The 19,763-nt window shown below is 45.0% G+C and overlaps 1 protein-coding gene across 9 annotated transcripts in view; it reads right to left on the bottom strand.

The window, feature by feature from the left end:
* The window catches only part of AMMECR1 (AMMECR nuclear protein 1), a 100,458-nt gene that overhangs the window by 52,364 nt on the left and 28,331 nt on the right, over positions 1–19,763 (bottom strand). For all 9 annotated transcript variants that reach the window (XR_005859824.2, XR_006939086.1, XR_005859826.2 and 6 more), the window contains exon 2: positions 19,096–19,627. Coding sequence is in view for 3 of the 9 variants with exons in the window: in XM_025150074.3 (XP_025005842.2) it covers positions 19,096–19,627 (532 nt within the window). In the remaining 6 variants the exon portion in view is untranslated. The remainder of the gene's footprint in view (positions 1–19,095; positions 19,628–19,763) is intronic.

Raw genomic sequence — 19,763 nt, 5'->3', positions numbered from 1 at the left:
ACACTTTACAAGCAAGACACCAGACTTACAGTCATAATGGCACCCATCTGGATTTGAAGATACTTTCCATTATTTGCCAAATACATGATGCACCCTAAGACATAGGAACACCTGGAGGCACGAGTAGAAAAAAGCTGAACAAAACACTGATGCCAATAGGCAACCACGTGCCAAGTCTTCTGCTGAAATGGAACGCTGTTCAAAGGAGGGAGACATATTGAAAGAAACCTAAGAAGAAAATGGAACTCCACAGGACTCTTTTTAACACCAGTATGTTACAACATTTATATTCTAAGTTTATATTCCAAGGTGTCAGCTGGAAGGGTAAACTGCAACTCAGCCAAACATTCAGAACTATTCTTTTAAAAGTCATTGATCCTTGTTCATGTTTAACTAAATATTCTAGAGGTTCGGTATGGAACATTAGCACGCAAGAGACTTCAGACACTAGGAATTGTACGGTGAGAAGCTAAATTAAAATGCAATAGTATTTTTTAAAATGAATTATTTTGAGAATATAGTAAACCTTACATTATTTTGGTACCAGTTTTAAGAAGCTCACAATAAGGCTGCAAGACAAGCTGAAAAGCCAAGCTCATCATGTTTTGCATCTGCCCTCTAATTCAAACTTCACCCACTCTACAGGTGGAAAAGAATAATCTTCTGGGTCACAAGGGTTGCTGTTAAGATAATGCAGGATTTGCACTACCTCCACTGAATTTCACCAGGTAATTGAACCAATGGGAGTGCAGTTCAAAGGCAGACTGAACATACTGCTGGGACTCGAGTCAGATGGAATTCGTATTTTCCTCATGGAAAAGTCCTGCTAACAATTCTGCTTTTAAAGTCTTTGATTTTCAAAGAAGATTCAAAACCAGGGAGTTCTCACTGGTTTGCAAATTATGTCTGCTGAGGAGATGGGATGTTTTTAAGTACCAGTAAGACAGCAGTTGCTCAGCATGGGCACAGAGAGGTGCTTTCAGACAAGCTGGATGATCTCTCAGTGTCTTTCCATCTCCTAAATCACAAAGGACTGCTTAGGTGGTTGAATAACAGTACATTTCAGAGCTCCTGTTAAGAACAAACAGCCTCACCTACCATCTCCATCCCCTGATGCACAGCCTCCTTCCTTGCTCTGGAACAGGCACCTGTGACTGGGAAACTGATCTAATTAACAACACATCTCCATTTTGCCAGGCTAACTTAAACCAGTTAATTTCTCTGCTCCATTTCTCTGTACAGAAGCACACACAGCAACATCAGCACAAGAGAGGAAGAGGTGAGGGTAGAGACACATGGCAACGATAACTGCTTACACCTGCACCCCATGAGAAGAAATGTATACAGCACAGCTTAAAAAGAACCACAGAGATGTAAGTAAGTTTATTTAATAATATAATTACTTTTATCAGACCAGCCAATATTGCCGGAAAAAACAGAGGGTTTCTCAGGCACATTGCTGCTTTAACAGATTAGGCAGAGCAGCAAGGTACAAGGCAGAACAAAACTGCTCGTAATGTAACATAACCATGCTAACCGGTTAAACCCCTTGAGAGAAAAAAGCACTTTGCAATCAGGCTGCAGCAAAGCACACTAGCAGAAGGCCAGATGACCATCACTGGTCCCTCTGCAGGGATAAGCTACAGTCAGCGACAGGAAGACACAGTAGCATGCAGTCTCAGTTACTCTCAGATACCAAGAATGAGGTAACAGACCACACAACGAGAGATCCAATGAACACAGAGACACGAGCTCTATTATAGGACATCTTTGAGTTGCAGAATATGGGGATACTGGAGCATTTTTACACACTTCCCCTGGTCTTATGTCTTCCAGAGGTGTCTGCCTCCAGCCATCCCTGGGAGACAACATACAGGGCTGAACAGATCCTCATTTGGGACAGTCAGTTCTTTTACTGACTCTTACCAAACACAAGCTCACACAGAGACAGAGATGCTGCTCACTATACAGCAAAATTTGCTTCAAAAAAAAAAGTACTTTTTGCATCTGAAGTCTGACAAGCTTAGGATTATACTTTCATTATAGGAGAACAAATCTAAACAGTAAAAAGCATACTGCTTTGCAGGAACCTGCAGTTTTATAATCTGGAACTAGTAATGCCCCAGAAAAAAAGATGCTCTTATACTGCCTACTTGTTTTCTGCCCCATGCCTCATCATGGATTTTGCCATCGCAAGCATTGATGCAGTCAGAGGTTGGGGCAGAGCCAATCTCTTTGAAGCAATCCATCCTCCAGCTGATATCACTGTGTCCCGCTGAACGAGGAGGCCTGCCCTTGCAGCAGACAAGACTCCAAGGTAAGGGAGGAGAAGGGGTATTGGATGACTCCAGCAGACACAGCCAGTTATGCTTGTGGCAACTGAGCACTTGCTGGCACACTGCAAGGCAGATGTAAAGGTGGCAACCTCAGAGGGCATCTGCATTGGCTGCTTCCCAATTTGCAAAAAAAAAACAAAAAAAACACCAACTTGAACTGTAGTTCCTGGGTTCCACTGCTAGTAGCAGCAGGCAGGGTATGGAAACATAGGGTGGGTGCTCTGCAGAGTAAGTTCAGGTCACTGGAGTTAGTGACCTGAGAAGACAGTCAGAATTTTCATGGTGGTATTTTCTGAAATGCTGTCAGACCATCGTGTGAGGCCAGAGAAAAAGGCTAAAACAGGAAATCAGAGATACAAAGAGAAAGGATTTAGGTATGACAGGAGCAGGAAGAACTTGTTAGGCATGCGCATTACTCATACCGGAGTCAGACTGACCGGCATGCTAATAAGAGTCTCGGAACTTCCCAACACCTCTATGCCACTGCCAGGTATTTCCCAATAATACAGAGGAAGCCCAGATGCTTGGCCTCACCTGACACCCTCGATGGAACAGGCATCTCCCAGATTTTGTGGGAGGAAAGGTACAATAAGGTACAGCACTGAGAAGCCACCAGGTCAGCCAGTAATTCCAACAGGAATCCCAGGTAAGGGATGGCACTGTATGTGAAGGGCATTTAAACGTTTAATGGCAAAAAGCAATCCAGGAAACAAAAAGAATGCAACAGCTTGGAGGGTGTTAAAAATGAAGAAGCACCCCCAGGAAAGCCCAAAGCACACAACACGCTGCATGAAAAGTCCAAGTCAAACATTCACAACTCTATTAAAAGACCAGGTAAAACATTCACCACAGTTAAAAGAGAGAACAAAGCTCTCGAGAAAACTCAACCCATGGCTTGACTGGGAAGCTACTGAGGGCATCCTGGACACCAGGACTGCTTTTGAAAAGAGCAACCTTGCTTAATGAGAGCAGAAGAGATTGTAAAACACATACGAGGCCAAAAGTAAACTAAAAATGAAGGATTAAAAAATGTCTGGGTAGTACCTTGCAAAGTTATTTAACAACCTCAAAAGCAGGAAACCAACTAGAAAGAAGTGGGAGAAAATTCTGTACTGGTCTTTACTGGTAAAGCAGCTGGAGGAACATCCACATCCATCTTTGCAGCATGTAGGTCAGAGCGGCTGAGTGTGAATTAATTACACATGGAGCATTAGGCTGGACAGACCAGTTAGTATTGCTCACCTGGACCAGATGTTTACAGCGAAGTTTTAAGTCTGAAACTGAAGAACTGCTGGGCAATGGGTTGCCAGCATAACGCTGCTGCCCAGAGACTGGCATAGGAAGAAAGCAAATGTGATTTCTATCTCAGCTAAGTATTAAAAGATCAGATCACTGTGCACCAACATGCAGACTGTAGGGAAAGAGTATGAACAGCTTCTGCAAATGAGACTCCTAGCAAGGCCTCAGCTCCTCTTCCCAGCTGATGCAAGTGTATAGACCTCTAATTTGTTCGATTCATCTGGAAATCCCAGGTGAACACCTGATAGTCTTATGGAAGGGATTACTTCTAAAAACTTGTAGATGTAATCCCTAGCCATCCAACAGGGACTCAAGGCTCTCTGTGACAGTCAGCACATTCCTCTGCTACATACTGCAGGCTCCTGGCAAACGTCACCACCTTAAAACGATGATGCACAGCTTTGCTACACAATGCACTGTTTGCAGCCACATGCTTAAGAGCACCGTGATGGACTCAGATGAACTCAGTAGAGAAAAAAAAAAATGAAACAAGCAAACAAACAAAACCCATAACCTTGTTTAGCCTTCTATTCCAGCTTGTGAGCTTTGTTCTGACGACTAGGGAGTTGGATGTAGGGCAAACAACTGGCAATGCCACTAACAACAGATACACAAAAAGAAGTTTGCTGTGACTGCTTCCTTCCCCATAGATTGCTGCCTGAGTACATCCAGAAGCTATCTGCTGATGCTGCCCAAAGCCAGAGAAATCAGAAGTGTGACCACAGAAAAACAACCGACATAAAGCAATAACAACCTTGACTCTCCTGTATTTCTCTCTGCTGATACCTTAACACTGTATTCATCTCAACCAAGAGGGCAGTTATATTCTCAGAGCAGAAAACAAATCCAGGTTACAGCAACTTAATCTGCAGTTCTTGGCAGCCTAAAATCAGCATAAGGGCTGGTTGCAAGGGTCCCATCCCTTCCCACATAGTATGGGAAGTCCCAATCCCTTAAGCCAGCTCTGGCATTTAGCATGCTAAAAGGCTCAGCAAAAAGTCTTACAACTCAGAGGAAAAATAGCCTGACAAAAAACAGCAGTCGGTGCTTCTGACTTATCAAGCAGAAACAGCACAGCAAGCACACCACGATCAATGCATGTAGCAGAAGTGAGGGTGTGGAGCACACATGAGTGTGTTCTGTTTGCCATGGACATGGAGTCCATCCAAAAGTTGAGTTTAACTCATGACAGTTACCCAGCCCAGCAGACCGGTCACACCATTAACTGTGCTTGCAATAGACATGATACGCAGAAGCCTGATCCCTTCTTTCAGTACCAACTCCATCACACGCTAGCTTAAACGGATTATAAACCTGCAATTCAAGTCTATAATGTTATTCCAGTGACTCGCAGGATGCAACGCACTGAATAAGGCAGCTACTCAAAACTAACAAGACTAAAGGAAAAAGTAATTCTGGAAGACCTAGAACTACCCTCAAGCGAACAGACCACAATGTTTCCACAACAAAGCTTAAACGTCTTTCTAAAATTAAATATTCTCTCAAGTACCCGAGATACAAACACTGTCTCATAACTATGTACAGAACACTTCCAGTAAGATCCCTTCAAATGTCAAAACTGAATTTCAAAAACCATCTCATCAGCCTGGGAACACTGGAAAATAACCACGATGCATTTTAATTTTGACACATTAAAAGCTGCATATTCAAGCTTTATTTTGTTTTTCTCTACCAGATACCACTTTATGAAAGCAAACAGAAAACAACCTTCATCTTCAATTGCAAATTAGACAACATTTCTGAAGCGCCCATATAACTGCAGCTACGCTGTGCACCAGCAAAACATATACAGCTTTTCAGGAGTAGTACTGGGGCTCTCTGAGAACGCTGTGTTAAATTCTGTCACAAAAATATATGGCAGGAAATCGCTAGCTCTGTTAAAGGTGGTCATTTGGTATACTACCACAGAGACCCCGACAACTCACTGTCCATGAGCAGATCCCACACAAACGTAACTCATTCATTGCACTGAGAAGGAACTGAAATGAAACAGCTGTGAATTAAACCCCCCGACATAAAGGGCAATATTATTTTGTTATTAAACCTTTGCATTAGTTGGTCATTCGTGTATTAGTTTCTGAAGTCCATATCACTGAAGACAAATCTTTATTCCAGAAGACGAAAGATTCAATCACTCTATTGTCTAATGATTTCCAAAAATCAGAACATATACAATAGCAATGGCTTTTATAGGATTGTGAAAGAACAGCTATGAATTCCCCGAAGAGAGAGGTCAGAGTTCCTTTTCTTGGATATCTCAGTGCAGTGCTTCAAGGTTCCAGGCCTCCTATTTTCACCAGCTTCAAAGCAGAAGAATTCCACTGCTGTCCCATTCAGAGACCAGTCTGAGGGCTGCAATTCCCATTCAGCACACCTGGCAGCTGGAAGTGGGCACCTACCTTTCTTCCCATGTTAGCAACAGGTGGGTCTATACTGCCACCAGACAGTCCAGCTGGAGACTAAATCATGGGTTTACACACTCTACCAGCACAATATCCCCTCCTTCAGCGGCAACCCTGCTGTACCTACACAGGGCACACAAAGTCAACTCTGCCACCTATGAACTCACTAAAACAAATGACCTTCCGCTTTCTCTCAGAAGCCACCCACAGTCTTCACAGATAAGATAGCAAATTTGATCCACCATCCCTGCTCTTTCATAATACTCTTTGCATAAAATAAAATAAAACAGAAAATCCTCAGCGTCTCAGCTTAAAATACAGTGGTCAGACACCAGACAGATGTTATTAGTAACAGCACTATACTTGTAAGACAGAAGTGTCAATGAATCATTAATAACTGCTTTGGCTGTACAAAAATATGCACACATTTTCTGAATTTCTGCAAGTTTCAATGGAATAAAAACAAAGCAATTTTTAAGCTAGAATTAAAGTGACACTAAAACAACATGGAAAAGATGCATATTGTCACTACAGACCTTCAATGGCAAAACTAATGTTTTCATCCTTGAAAACATTGTTGTCGGAAGATTTTTCAATTTTGAACACTCTACAAATGCAGAAGCTGTTAAGAGACCAGGACTATTTGCCCTCCATTGGTCCCCTTCAGCAGGGGAACCATAGGAAGAGAAAGAAGAGCCCACGCCGACTTCTAAAAACCAAATTCAACCCAGCACAGATGATGTACCTTTTAAACCATTCAAACTACTGAGCTCATTACCAAAAGCGAAGCATCGTGTAATTACCATGAAGTGACCAAGACACAGCTGAACTACTTGGATTTTTTGCCTCAAATAATCCTATTAAAAGGTTACTCTAAAGCCACACTGCTCCACTAAGTGGAAACCTTACACTCTAAATGTAAATTTATTCTGTCATTTTATATCCTTTTGTTGTCAGTACTGGCATCTAATTTAAACAGTTAATTTGTGTCCCTTTGTCTTTCTCTCACCATATATACACAAACAGATATGCACACACGCCCACCCCAAGCAATGGAGTTCTGTGCCTCAACCATCGCTCTGATCTCTGAAGGAGCCCAGCCCTCCTCTACCTTTGCAAGCTGATCTCACATTTCTTCCAAGCACCCAGGCTGCTCTGCAACCAGAAAACAGCTTTTGAGAGTAGAAGAACCATAGAGATTTCCAATCGAGATCTCCGAAGTACTGAGACCTTTTCCAGTCCTAATGGTAATTTCTCCTCAAAATAGCCACTTGTCCTTTATGTGTACATACAGTGTGATTATGACTAAGAGACAAGTGGCAGTCGACCGGTAACACCTGGGAGCCACTGAGGAGAGAAAGAAACTTTGTTTGTTTTCCATTACCCCTTTAAGTACAGAAAGATGATTTTCATTTTCATTTTTCAATATTGATTTTCATCCCATGTCTGAAAGTCTTTCAAACATTCCTGCACAGCGCTCTGATCTGCCTCACAACTTTGCCTCATTAAAATTTCATTATAATCCACCCCTTGCTCGGCAGGGGGAAGAGGATTTATATGAAAGATATTACTTGGGGCTCAAGATATTCCAAATTGCAAATTAGTGAAGGTTATAAAAACATCTGGGGAAGTAGCCAGTGCATGTAGCTTCCTCAATCACCCTATCTTCTCTTTCTGCTTATCTACATGCTTCAAAATGCACTAAATCTATGGATCTAATTTCATTAAGAACCGTAGTTTACTGGTTCCATCAGGCCAGTAAATCGGTAGTCATAACATTGTCTTGGTTCTAAAATGTCCCACGAAAACCATTCTTTTTGGACAAATCGGAGCTGGAGCAGTTATGCAATACAATTTATGGAAGGTCTTGTCTTTAACTTGTGTTGGCAGACTTGTAACTGTCTAAGCTTTGCTCAGAGAAAGGATTCACTGAACAATAACCTAAAAACACAAAGGAAGATCCTTTGACTGAGAGTACCCAAATGGAGAACGCTATCCTGGAAAAAATGCCCGCTGAAAATTTATTTAATTGAGAAGCAACAAAAAGCTTTGAGGGATTCAAGCTAACACAAAAGCATCTACAATTCATCTCAGATATAACGGTTAACAGTACAAAGGAAGAGAAAAAAAAATACAAGAAAAGCAAAGCATATGCCTCCAATATGCCTCCAAGTTCTCCCAGTTGCCAATTTAGGCAAAAATATCTTGAGCTGTGTCTGCAGTTTCCTGGCATGCTTTTCACGGCAATCCAGTCAGGGGAAAAGAACAATTCCAACAACAACAACTAATTTCTATGGCCCTTCTTGCTACTAACTTAAAAGCAGACTGAAGTATCTTACTTTTATTGGTCAGAACATATGGCAGACAGACGAGGTCTCAACCAGGTTTACCCACCATAATGACACTGTCAGGAATTGAACACACTTCTTCCGAACCTCACTGCAGTGCTTTATGCTTCAAGTCACACTGCCTCCTCCATAGACTTGAAGACAAAGAAATTGGGCAGAACCCGAAAAGCACTGCAAACACTCATAGGTCGCGTGTCCAACTTCTCATGTAAGATCATATCTTTCTTTTTAGATTAATTCCATCATTAAGATCAAATAGAGGCTTTATCTCCAGAACCATCTGACAATTACTGATCTCTCTGCAATAGCTCCTTTGAAGAAACTTCAGTGTCAGACTTCCAGATGCTGCTCCGGACTTCTCCCGTTTTCTCCTCCAGAGCAATTTCCACTAAACGTTTCACATGAAGGGACAGCCAAGGACGTACATGATGTTTATGGTGCCTAAACTTTGGATTTATTTCTGTAATCCGAGCATTTAGACGACTACCACTCTGAGGTAAAGCAAATATCTCCCATCTTCACTTTTAGCAGATGGTCTTCTAAGATGGATGATAAACATTTGAGAATACAATGAAACCTTGTCTAAACATTTCTGAATGGCTTAGCAATTTTCCTTGGGAGGAAAAAAAACGACTTTTTTGAAACTGAGAAAAAAAATCATAACATTTCAATGAAAACTTCAGAAACAGCCTACATAATTCAAGTCATGCATTACAACAATCTCAGGGAGGCTGCATAAACTTTAAGAAAATCATATTCAGAAGCATTTAGGAATAGTCCATTTATTCAGCAGGGACAGGAAGGTCCTATTTCGACCATAAAAGATGTTGTAGCAGAGACTGCTCATCACCTCACAGGTTCACCAACTCTGTCCAGCGTAACTAAACCACTTTCAGCTCATGACAAATAAGACTCATCTACTGCTGAGCGCTTCTGACACATTAAAAAAGGAAGAAAACCCACTCCCATTAGCAGAACAGTACATGGCAGTAGGCAAACTAAGTAGGTTATACCATGCTACTTGTATTAATGCATGTAAAAAGCTTGACACCTTGAAATCCTCCAAAATGAAAGAAGAAAAAAAAGCTGACAGCAAATAACAGATTTCACATTCTCCCAAGAAAGGCACTACTGGGAACTACTTTCTACAATGGCACAGACTTCTGCGCTAAAGCATATTCCAAACATGGCAAACAATGCATCCTTGAGGTTAAGAAAGAACGGCCACTGTACGTGGGAATATTTATCTCTTGGAATCTCTTTTTCTTTGAAATAAGAGAAAAAACTCTTCATTTTTAATACTTATTTTTACTCGGGGTTCCTTCCAAATGAATAGTATTCGTCTTTATCTTCTTCCAACTTATTTCCCAATATTTTCATGAGAATTCAGACATTATGGTGGTATGTATCCCACATGAGATTTTTGCCACCAGTATCTGCTTACTTTTCAGTTCTAACTGAACTGAATGAGAACTTGAATTATACTCCTAATTCTCAAGGAAGAGAACTAATCACTAGAAATCCACATTTTCCCAACATGTTAATAGGGATTAGCTTTAATATCACATTTCCATTCAGTTCTTCGTAGTTTGGATAATTGCTTGTACAGCATTGTACTAAAAGAGCTCTCCTTCTGTTGCCTGGCTTGCAGATTTCCATCTGGGCCAGTGGGTCGCTGAAGCTTTGTTCCCTTCTGCCTAAGGGATGCATTACTTATGGCCACACAACTCCCTGCCAGCACTGTAGCCATCCACAGAGGTGGCCCCTTCCCTCACTACAACTATACCTTTTCTATGTTTTCTTCAGCCACATCCCCCGCCTCCAATACCCTCCCTGCAGAAACTCTACTTACAGAGGGGTGGCACAACATTTTTCTCACTGGCATTCACTGATTGTGTAATGTTACAATCCAATTAAAGTACCAAGGACTGGAAAACACATATTTTTATTTTGCCCTTGTAAAGCTTACAAGCAATTGCTGTGTAGCACACACAACCTTCTCCAAAAAGTCAATGCTTTAGTACCATTACCTATGCAGAAAAGAACTGCCTTGCAGCTTGTCATTCATTGGCAGCTGAACTTCTGCTTCCTTACTGGGTAAGGAAAATCGCACAGCACCCCGTCCTTACTTTCTTATTGTCACCAGGAAAAAGGGCTGGAAACAACTAAATTTACCTCACAGGCCCAAAGAGCTGCCTCTCCATCAGTGCAGCATCACACACTTTTCCCACCGTTTCTAAGGCACCTGAAACTCATGTGCTCTTCATACACACAACTCTGCTCTGTGCAAAATGCCAAGTGGAAAACAAGGAAAGTAATTCTCTGGATAGGTTGAAGCAGAAGTAATTCTGATGCTAATTAGAAAAGGTTTATGACGTGGATCCTTCTCTTCTTCTTCTTCTGTTTCCAACAAGGACACCAAGTGCCATCTAGACAAGCAGGCTGAGTTGCAGATCTGAACCCACTGTGCCAGAGAAGCCTGCAGAGGAGAAATTGTGCTGGCAGAGAAGCAGAAGATAAACAGCAGGAGTATGATTATGGAATTCTATATTACAAACACCATAGTCCTAAGCAGGACCTTGCAAAAAAAAACGTCCCAGAATTCAAGATAATGGGAAGATGGGCATAAAATTACTATTTTTATAGCATCAAGGAATGCAAGAACTCACTCCTTAAAACACAGAAAGGCACACGTGCCCTGGGAAGATATACACCTCTCTGCACAGCTGCTGTCCCAGTGACCTTGCCACAACTCAACAGATCTGTTCTGCATTCCAGATGTCATTCTCAAGAAATCAGCACTTCAGTAACTTCGGCTGCAAGTATTCAGTGTGGCTAAGGAGTATCCACATACAGCAAGCACTGCCTTCAGGAAGTTACCGAAGCCCAGCCAGATCACACAAATGAAAACACATCCTACATGGCACAGAAGGATGTGAGCAGTGTGGAATACAAGGAGGGAAGAGCAGGTACAAAGGGACGTGACAATTACAACGAAAATAGAGGGTAAATGCCTACTTTTGTCCCAGCACTGGGTTGAAAGACACCAGAGCATAAACACAATCAGCATAAGCCATGACACTAACAGTAAGGAAATCTATGTCACAGATCAAATTCTTAGTCCAAGTTCAAATTCTTAACTGCTCTCTGAATGCAGCACTGTGACCATCTTCATTCTTCAATCTTGCAGACATTGCACTTCTAACATCACTTTTCTTGAGGATATGCTTTTGACAATGTGTGAATGAACTGCAGCAGAGCCGCACTGTCTTGTTACTTCAATGCAAACTTCGCAATGCTAAACTGCATACCAATGAAACATACCAATGTATCACCCCACTCCATAGAAGCATAAACATCATAAAGAAGGTCAAGCATTCTCGTGATGCTTTGCTAATGAGGGTCAGGGCCTGACTGGACTTGTTTTGGCCTCCTGCCTAGCAACAGTTTCTGTGTTGGCCAAACTCTGAGGTGCCCACTGTGACTTATACATAATTCGCACCTTTCCATTGCTCCACAGAGGCTCTTGCCACTAAAACCACCAGTATACAGCTCAAACATCTGTGTTAGCATACAAGCATCTCCTTTGATGGCAACAACTTGATGCTACAGGAAGTCTGCTATAAGCTGTAAACAAGCACTTAATGTAAAAATGGCTATCTGGGCACACCGGGCCTGCTCCATTAATCATGGCATGAGCCTGGAGAGATCAAAAAAACTATGAAATAGGTGAATATATTTCATTCATTGACTGGTCACAGCCTAGATCTGTACACTAAGCGAGCTGAGCTAGACCTGTCTTCCAAACATACTTCCCAATTATCTTTCAGTTGTCCACACCAGCAAATGGTCCCTATCCAGCGACATGCAGTCGAAAGGTGTGATACCAGAACTGCCCATACAGTTGGATGATGTCTATTTGCTTCTTAACACACACGACAAAGAAGTACCACTGTTCAGTTTATCTTGTTTTAGCATTCAATGCTCGGTGATGTTACAACTATGAGTCATAAGAAGTAACGCGTTGAGCTCACAATTGATGGCAAGGCAGAGCTTTGCAGATTTTAGTAGCTCAACAAGAAGTATTTGCATTAAATTATTAAATTCTCAATAATTTATAGCAAAGGACGTTAAGGAGGAATACACAAAGTCATACAGAGACTCAGTAAATTTCTCACATGCAGACAGGTTAAGCAGAAATACATAGTTATCAAAACCAGTGTCAAAAATCAAATGTGCAAAATCCCCAGAAATCTGTATTAAACAAGTTTCTTCTACAGAAGACAGAGTAAAAGGAAAGGTGATGGAAGATCCGAATGTACCTGAAAGACAGGAGGCAAAAAAAAAAAAAAAAGAATGAGCAGATGGACAGCACAGGAGAAGTGGCTGCTGACTCCTCACCTTACCTCACCCCTAATCCATAAGGGACAGGGGAACAAACAATTCTACAAAAGTAGCATTAGAGTGAAGCAAAGCACTTACAGTTTTGTGGTGACTGCTTTTATCTGAAATAGCAATAGCAGGGCCTCTTTCTTAAGGCCATCTGTGATGCAATCTCTTGTGCTAATAGAAACCATAAGAACAGTTCACTACAACGAGTTTATGAAGCAAAAAGCCCTCATTACATTATATTTAACTTAATTTGGAATTTATCAGAGCATTATTTACTCCATTTGCCAATCATAACAGAAGACAAGCTCACCACTAAAGGCAAGTTCTTCTGAAGCCATACAGCTCAGTTCATTTTCCTCCTCTGCTGCACCAAACTGCAGTCACCAGCCCTGCTTTAAAATATGCTGGGAATTCCCTGCCGAGCACTGCCAATGCACACCAAAATACACATTTTCTACTGCACTGTATTTTAAAAACTTCCACCACAGGATACCGCTTTGAAAGAACCACTACTTCATGTTCCAGCATCTAATGTTCAACAGTAAAGACAGTGTCAGGACAGAAGAAGATGGTGAAGTTTGTAAGAAACCACGAGATGTATAAGAAAAGCAGGATGAAGTCACACAGACACATATACACCAGAGAACACTTCCCTGTCTGCACTTTTCAGTGCTGTTTTTTGTTTTATGACTGGTGTTGATCTTTAGCTGTGACCAAGCAATCATTATAGCTGTTGTGTAACATCACTGAGTGTGACAATAAATACAAATTATTGCACAGAGTAAGTTTCCACTGCCACACAAGTACGGCAGAGCAACAGCAAAACTTCAGACTTCTGATATCAACAACAGCATTGTCAACAGGTACAGCTGAACTCCAAGGGGGACTGCAAAGGAGTAACTTTTTTTTCCTCTTTTCCTTGTTTAAAGGCTGTACTCTGAAATCCATTCATTGTTACGTTTCCAGGAGGTTTTACAAAAATGCTTGTAAAGAAACACAGCAGCACCAATGAGGAGCCCAGCACAAGGATCTCACTTCACATCTGACAATAAGTTGTAGAGACGAAAGCAGGAAGTGTGGCGCCGGTCAAGAAACAAGAAAACGGGAGAAGTACGTAATCCTCCAAACCTGCAAGTAATAACATTTTTATTTACAGATGTGCAAGCACATGAACAAGCCTAGTCTGTTCCTGGATAGCCAGGAACAAACCCTAGAACTCTTTCTTTCTTACAGGGTTAATTTAAACTCACTCCGAGCAGAATCACAACTTCATTTGGAAGTGTGAAAATGGGTCGGCACAAAATGAGCCAGCCTCACATTTTAAAAGCGTACTGAATTTAAATGTCTCCAAACTTGGCTAACAAAGAACCAAGGTGATGCAGTATCACTACTCTACACCCTTTGAGAGCGTGTAAACTGACAGACTGTAGACCTGGAAACACAAGGAAGTACAAAGGTCAAGCAGACCAGTCCCGCAGTGTAGCCGTATCTCAGTCCCGCAGCCAAACAGAACAGCTGATGCAGAATACTACAAGTCATCAATGAAGAAAAGAACTGGCACCTTTCCAAGCTAACTCTTTGGATTAAGGTATGCTATCACCTAGAAAACTGCTTAACTCGGAGTCCTTCCGTCACAGGAGATGGTGCAGCAGGGCAGATGAGTAGCGGCAATGAACGTGGCTGCCAGCAGCGTGGCTGCCAGCGGCTGGAGCCCTGCATGTGCATGGGGCTGGCAGCCTCCACGGGCGGGACGCCTCCTCCCGCACCAGACTCACCACAAGTATGCACATCAGCTGCATCCATTTAACGCCTCTGGCACAGTCCCCCTGCAAGATGAGGAGGATATGAGCAAGCCATCAGTAAGACACTTGATGCAAGGCACTCATGGTAAACATCTTTCCCAACAGCTCCTCAGCCAGGCAGGAGGCACGGCACGGGTGACATTGGCCACTCCAGCTGCAAAACCTCGCTCTTGGTTACCAGTACCAGCTGGCGGGGGCAGAACACACATTCCCCTAACGAATTATGTAAAGTAAAGAAAGGCGCTCACCACCGAAACGATCCTGCCAAGTAGCAGCCAGTTCCCAAGCGACCTTCAAGAAGGATGCAAACAGCTGGTGAATGAGTTACCTGTTGGACTGCTCTACACCTTCTCTACTAAGACAGTGGCATTCACACTGGGTAGGAAGAACTAGGAAGATGAGGCAAACACTGCGCAAAATCATGAACTCAGAAGGATGATTTCTGCATGTTAAAGTAAACGTACACAGTAAGCAGAAATCTGAGAATCTGTAAGGGATGCAGTCCTCGTTTCCCACAGCACAGCTCAGCTAAACTCTGTGAACCCTTTGCACTGTTCCCATTCTGGGACAGCATCCATGCACACACTTACACTTGCACTCAAGTACCTTCCTGATAGAAGAAAAACAGCGAGCAGCATGAACCTTGAGCCCCTGCCTGCTGCTGGGCGGCCCTTTCCCACTTCCACAATGGAAGGCAGGACATAGCATTGTTTCCACTGATCGCAGAGGAACGGGGTGTGTTACACTAAACCAAACCAGAAAGGAAATAATGGGATGTGAGGTATTTGTTTGGAAGGTAAAAAATACAGGGAAAAAAAGGCTATTTGATTTTCCTTCCCCCAAGAAGGCCTGGGGCAAAGTGTTTTACAACACTTTCTGCAACTCCTCCGTTGTGTTTTCATTAGCACTTCTAAACCTCTATAGCACAAAAACCTGCCTTTAATTAATTGCTGTGTTCCATAACTTTACTCATCCAGCCGAGCTTCAAGAACAATATCTGAATGACATTTTGTGTAAGTGACAATTTTTGTCCGCTGCAGCAGTTCTCAAACTTTGCATCAGCTTTCATACCTCCAGGATAATTTGTACATTCTTTCCACTCCCACCAGTGCAGTTTGAGAGTCACTGCACTGGTAGAAGCAAAAGGAAAGGACATGCCCTGCTGAGCACACCCTGAGAAGAAGGGAGGGGATATCTTAGGGAGCAAATCACAGCGACATGAAATTTTAAGTAGAAGAACACTGTTCAATTAAGACAGTAATAGAGGAAAATGTTGGCAGATAAATGGAAGACTGCAAGAGAAGAGGAAGCCTGTGGCAGGATGGATCTACTGAGTCTGTTCTTGCTAAGACACTGCTGGACACATTCAGCATGTTCCCACTCTCTTCTTCTGAATTCATGACTCTGTCTTTTAGCCAGCAGCTTCTCAGCAATGCCCTCCACCACCATCCCATATCCTGTGCTTTGGAAATTACAGTCAGAGACACAAAAATGCCAACTATTTAACCCATGTCTGGGCTGTGCTCAAGTCTGAAATCTGTACCCTTCCAAAAGTGGCATTTTTTGCCTCCTTTCTATGAATTGCTCAAAATTCCCTTCCCTTCAAGCCCTGCTGAGGTCCTCAGCTCAGCAGCAAAAACTTCCAAAAACCTGGAGGCACTGCAAGCATCCTTTGTTCAGAAGACAACACACCAGAACCTCTGACCCAAGTGATTCAGCAACCTGCTCTTCTTTGATCCTGCCCAGCTTTCTTGTTCAAAGACCTGCAAGAAGCATGAGTAATGCTTGGGTGAGGATACCTGCTTACAAGTCTTTCATCTTCCCTGTAATTAATATAATTAAAAAATATGTTTCTAGAGTTCAATTTCTGACTCTTATTTTAGGCTACTACTCTAAGACCAGACACTTTAATACGTGGACAAAACTTACAAAAGAATTCCTGGCAGAAAGCTACAACATCCGTTCACCGAAAAATGCCAGATCTTATTCAGGCTTTGTGCTCTACAAGATGAAGCTCAGCTTCAAAGACAACATCCTACCTTTGTGAGCTACCCAGTTATTGATAAGCCTGCCTGCAAACCTTCCGGCTGCTGGAAGCCAGGCTGCCTCTGAACGTCTGGCTGGAGCAAATTATTCACTGACCTAGAATTTTACATATAATACTGAACAACTTTTTCAAAGTTGCTTCCCCAACCACACAAACATAATCAGCTCACGAGGCTGCTGAAAGCAGCAGTTCTGCCATCTGTCCGCCTATTCCCACCTCACACTTGTGCAGGCACAAGCGGTTGTGAAGCCACACAATGATCCAGAGGGAACCAATCTCTGAGAACCAACCAGGGAAAAAATAAAATGATAATTAGATCATTCTTCCAGTCTGACACAGTACGACTGTGCATGCCGGCAGGAGCACGGGAGTAAGCACAAACAGCATCAGTGATTTTAACGGTTGTGCCATTTGCAGAAGGCCATTGGCACAGCCTTTTTATAAGGTCAGGCACTAAATCTCAAGAATCCTTAAGCACACACACGAATTTTAAGTAAAACGATTTGTATTTCTCTAATTTGCCATTACAATACTTTTAAAGTAGTAAGTAGGAGAAGAAAGGTGAAGGTCACCCAGAGGAATCAAAGTGCTGCTGGAAAGCATTTCTGTGGTCAACTTCACCTCTGCGTCAGTTTCCCCCAACAAAACAGGGACAGTAACACCAATCTCTTCAGCAAAACATTCTGACACGATTAAAAACACACCGCGGTGATACGATAATGCTGTTACAGAGAGACAAGGACAGAATTCCACTTTCTTGTGGCAATGAATGAGCGAAAGGGCACAAAGGTGACATGGGAACCTCTGACAGTCTGGGATGGATAACAGACACAGGACACTGCAAGGCAAAATGGCCACTGAGAGCAGCAGCTCCTCAACACCGCTATCTACAAGACGACAAACACGGATGTACAAACTACCTGGGTAAAGAAACTCACAGCAGAGTCTCCCTGCCCTCCTTTCATTACTGGTACTCTGATGTAACCACATAGGAGTTATGAAGAGAGCATAGGAAGGACTTGCTGGGGTGGCAGGTTAAGTAGGAATCCACAGAGCTGGGTTGTCATGACAGCAGCTGAAAGTATGCAAGAGATGTATAGATCCTGGGTGTTAGAACAGCAAGGACTCCAAACAAGATCATTAAAACATGACATTATTTTTAACACCGAGAGGTATACACTACATCTCATTAATGAAACATGGACTGCACGGTAACCACTCGCACTGGTGAGGGTGCATGTGAATGGAGGACACACATAGAAACGCTTCCACTATACTAGCAAAGAGCACATTCTGCCCAGAGCCCAACAGTCATGCGGCACTGGGAGGGGGCAGTGCATGCGCTCCTGTGGATCCCTCACTTGAGCCTCAGCTGAAGCTCAAGCTTCAGTTTCTGAAGCCCAGAAACTCGCCACAAAAGCTCCATCCCATTGTAAAGCAGAGTAAAACGGTGGAAATGAGTTCGGCAACCCCTTACATTAACTTGGCATTCACACAGCATGCAGAATTGGTAACGTCCCAGCTGGGAGGCAGTAACTTCCTGCAAAGAGAAGTTACTCCCTGCAGTGCCCAGCCGTGCCGGCAGCAGCACAGAAACACTACTGGCAGTACCAGGGCAGGAGGGCACAACACAGACCCCCAATGATCACAGCTCAGCTCCGCGCAAGGCGGGCCTTTGTGGAGGCTCTCAAAGCCCTCAGCAGAGGCTCTCGCAAGCAGGCTTGGGAGGCAGAGGCGGCTGTGACTAACAGGTGTTAGCTGTGATCCATTCGGAACTTTGGAATTTGGACGTGGTAGATTGCTGAGGGGTTTGGTATATCTAATATGAGATTGTCTCTAAGGGTTGGTACAGAGCAAGGACTCCGGGACCAAGCAGCACCTGAGGTGCCTCACACAGGGGACATACTGATACACCAGTGCTCACACACTAGGTTCCCTTCAAGGTACTCACCGTGACACCGTGCCGAAGCAGAACCCGCGCTCACGCAGAACACTCGCGCTCAGAGCCCGCTTGGCGGAGGGGTCCCGGCGCGGCCCGCCGGGAGAGGCACGGGGCGCTGCCAACTCGGACAGCCTCGCTCGGAGCCCGGCCCGGCACCCTTCAACGAGAGCTCAGCGCTGGGAGCGGGGCGCCGGCGGGCACGTAGGGCACAGGCGGCGGCAGGGCACCGGAGTCGCCCCGCGAGCCCCCGCGGGGTGAGCGTCGCCGGGTGCCCCTCGGGCCGGGAGGGCGCGGAGCGGCGGGATCCAGCCGGACTCGCGCGGCGCGGGGCGGGGGCGCCAGCGGGCCGGGCCCGGGGCCACGCGGGCCGTGCGGGGCCGAGCGAGGACAGGAGCCGGGCGGCGGCGGGCTCGGATTCGAGGGCCGGCGGGGCGCCCGGGCGGGAGAGCCGGGCGCGCGCGAGGCGCCCACGAGGGCCGGGAGGCGCGGGGTCGAGCGATACTCACTAGGGGTCATTGGTGAAGCGGGGGCTCCGCGGGGGCTGGTAGCCGTACAGGTGACAGTAGAGCACATCGAAGCAGAAGCAGCACATCTCGGCCGACACCACCATCTTCCTGCAGCCGGGCCCGCCGGAGCCGGCGCCGGGGGAGGCGAGCAGCGAGGCGGCCGGAGGGGAGAGGCCGGCGGGGCCCCCGCCGCAGCTGGGCGGCAGCGGCGGGGCCAGGGCGCAGCCGGCGGCGCCCCCCGCCAGCCCCCCGAGGCCGTTGAGGCGGGGGCCCCCCGGCGGGGGCAACGCCCCCGGCTCGCCGCCCGCCGCCGCCGCCCCGCCGCAGTGGGAGCCGCCGCCGCCGCCTCCCGGGCCGGCCGAGCCCGACGGAGGGGAACTGGAGAGTTTCTGCTTCTTCACCCCGCAGCAACCCGCCGCCATCTTGGAGCCGTCTCCCCCCACGCAGCGCTTCCGACCCATGGCGGGGGGGCCGGCCGAGCGGCTGGGGGACGTGCGGCGGCCCGCTCCGCCTCCTGCCGGGCCCGCTCCGCCTGCAACGGGGAGGGAGGCGGAGGGAAGGGGAAGAATGAATGGGGAGCGGGAGGGAGAGGAAGATGGAGGCGGGGGGGAGGGAAGAGAGACAGAGAGAGCTGCGTTAGGGCGAGCGCTGAGCCGCTGCGGGGCGCC

The sequence above is a fragment of the Gallus gallus genome, chromosome 4, assembly GCF_016699485.2.
Source record: "Gallus gallus isolate bGalGal1 chromosome 4, bGalGal1.mat.broiler.GRCg7b, whole genome shotgun sequence".
NCBI lineage: Eukaryota > Metazoa > Chordata > Aves > Galliformes > Phasianidae > Gallus > Gallus gallus.
The sequence above is the reverse complement of the archived record's forward strand: the minus strand, read 5'-3'. Positions and strand labels throughout refer to the sequence as shown.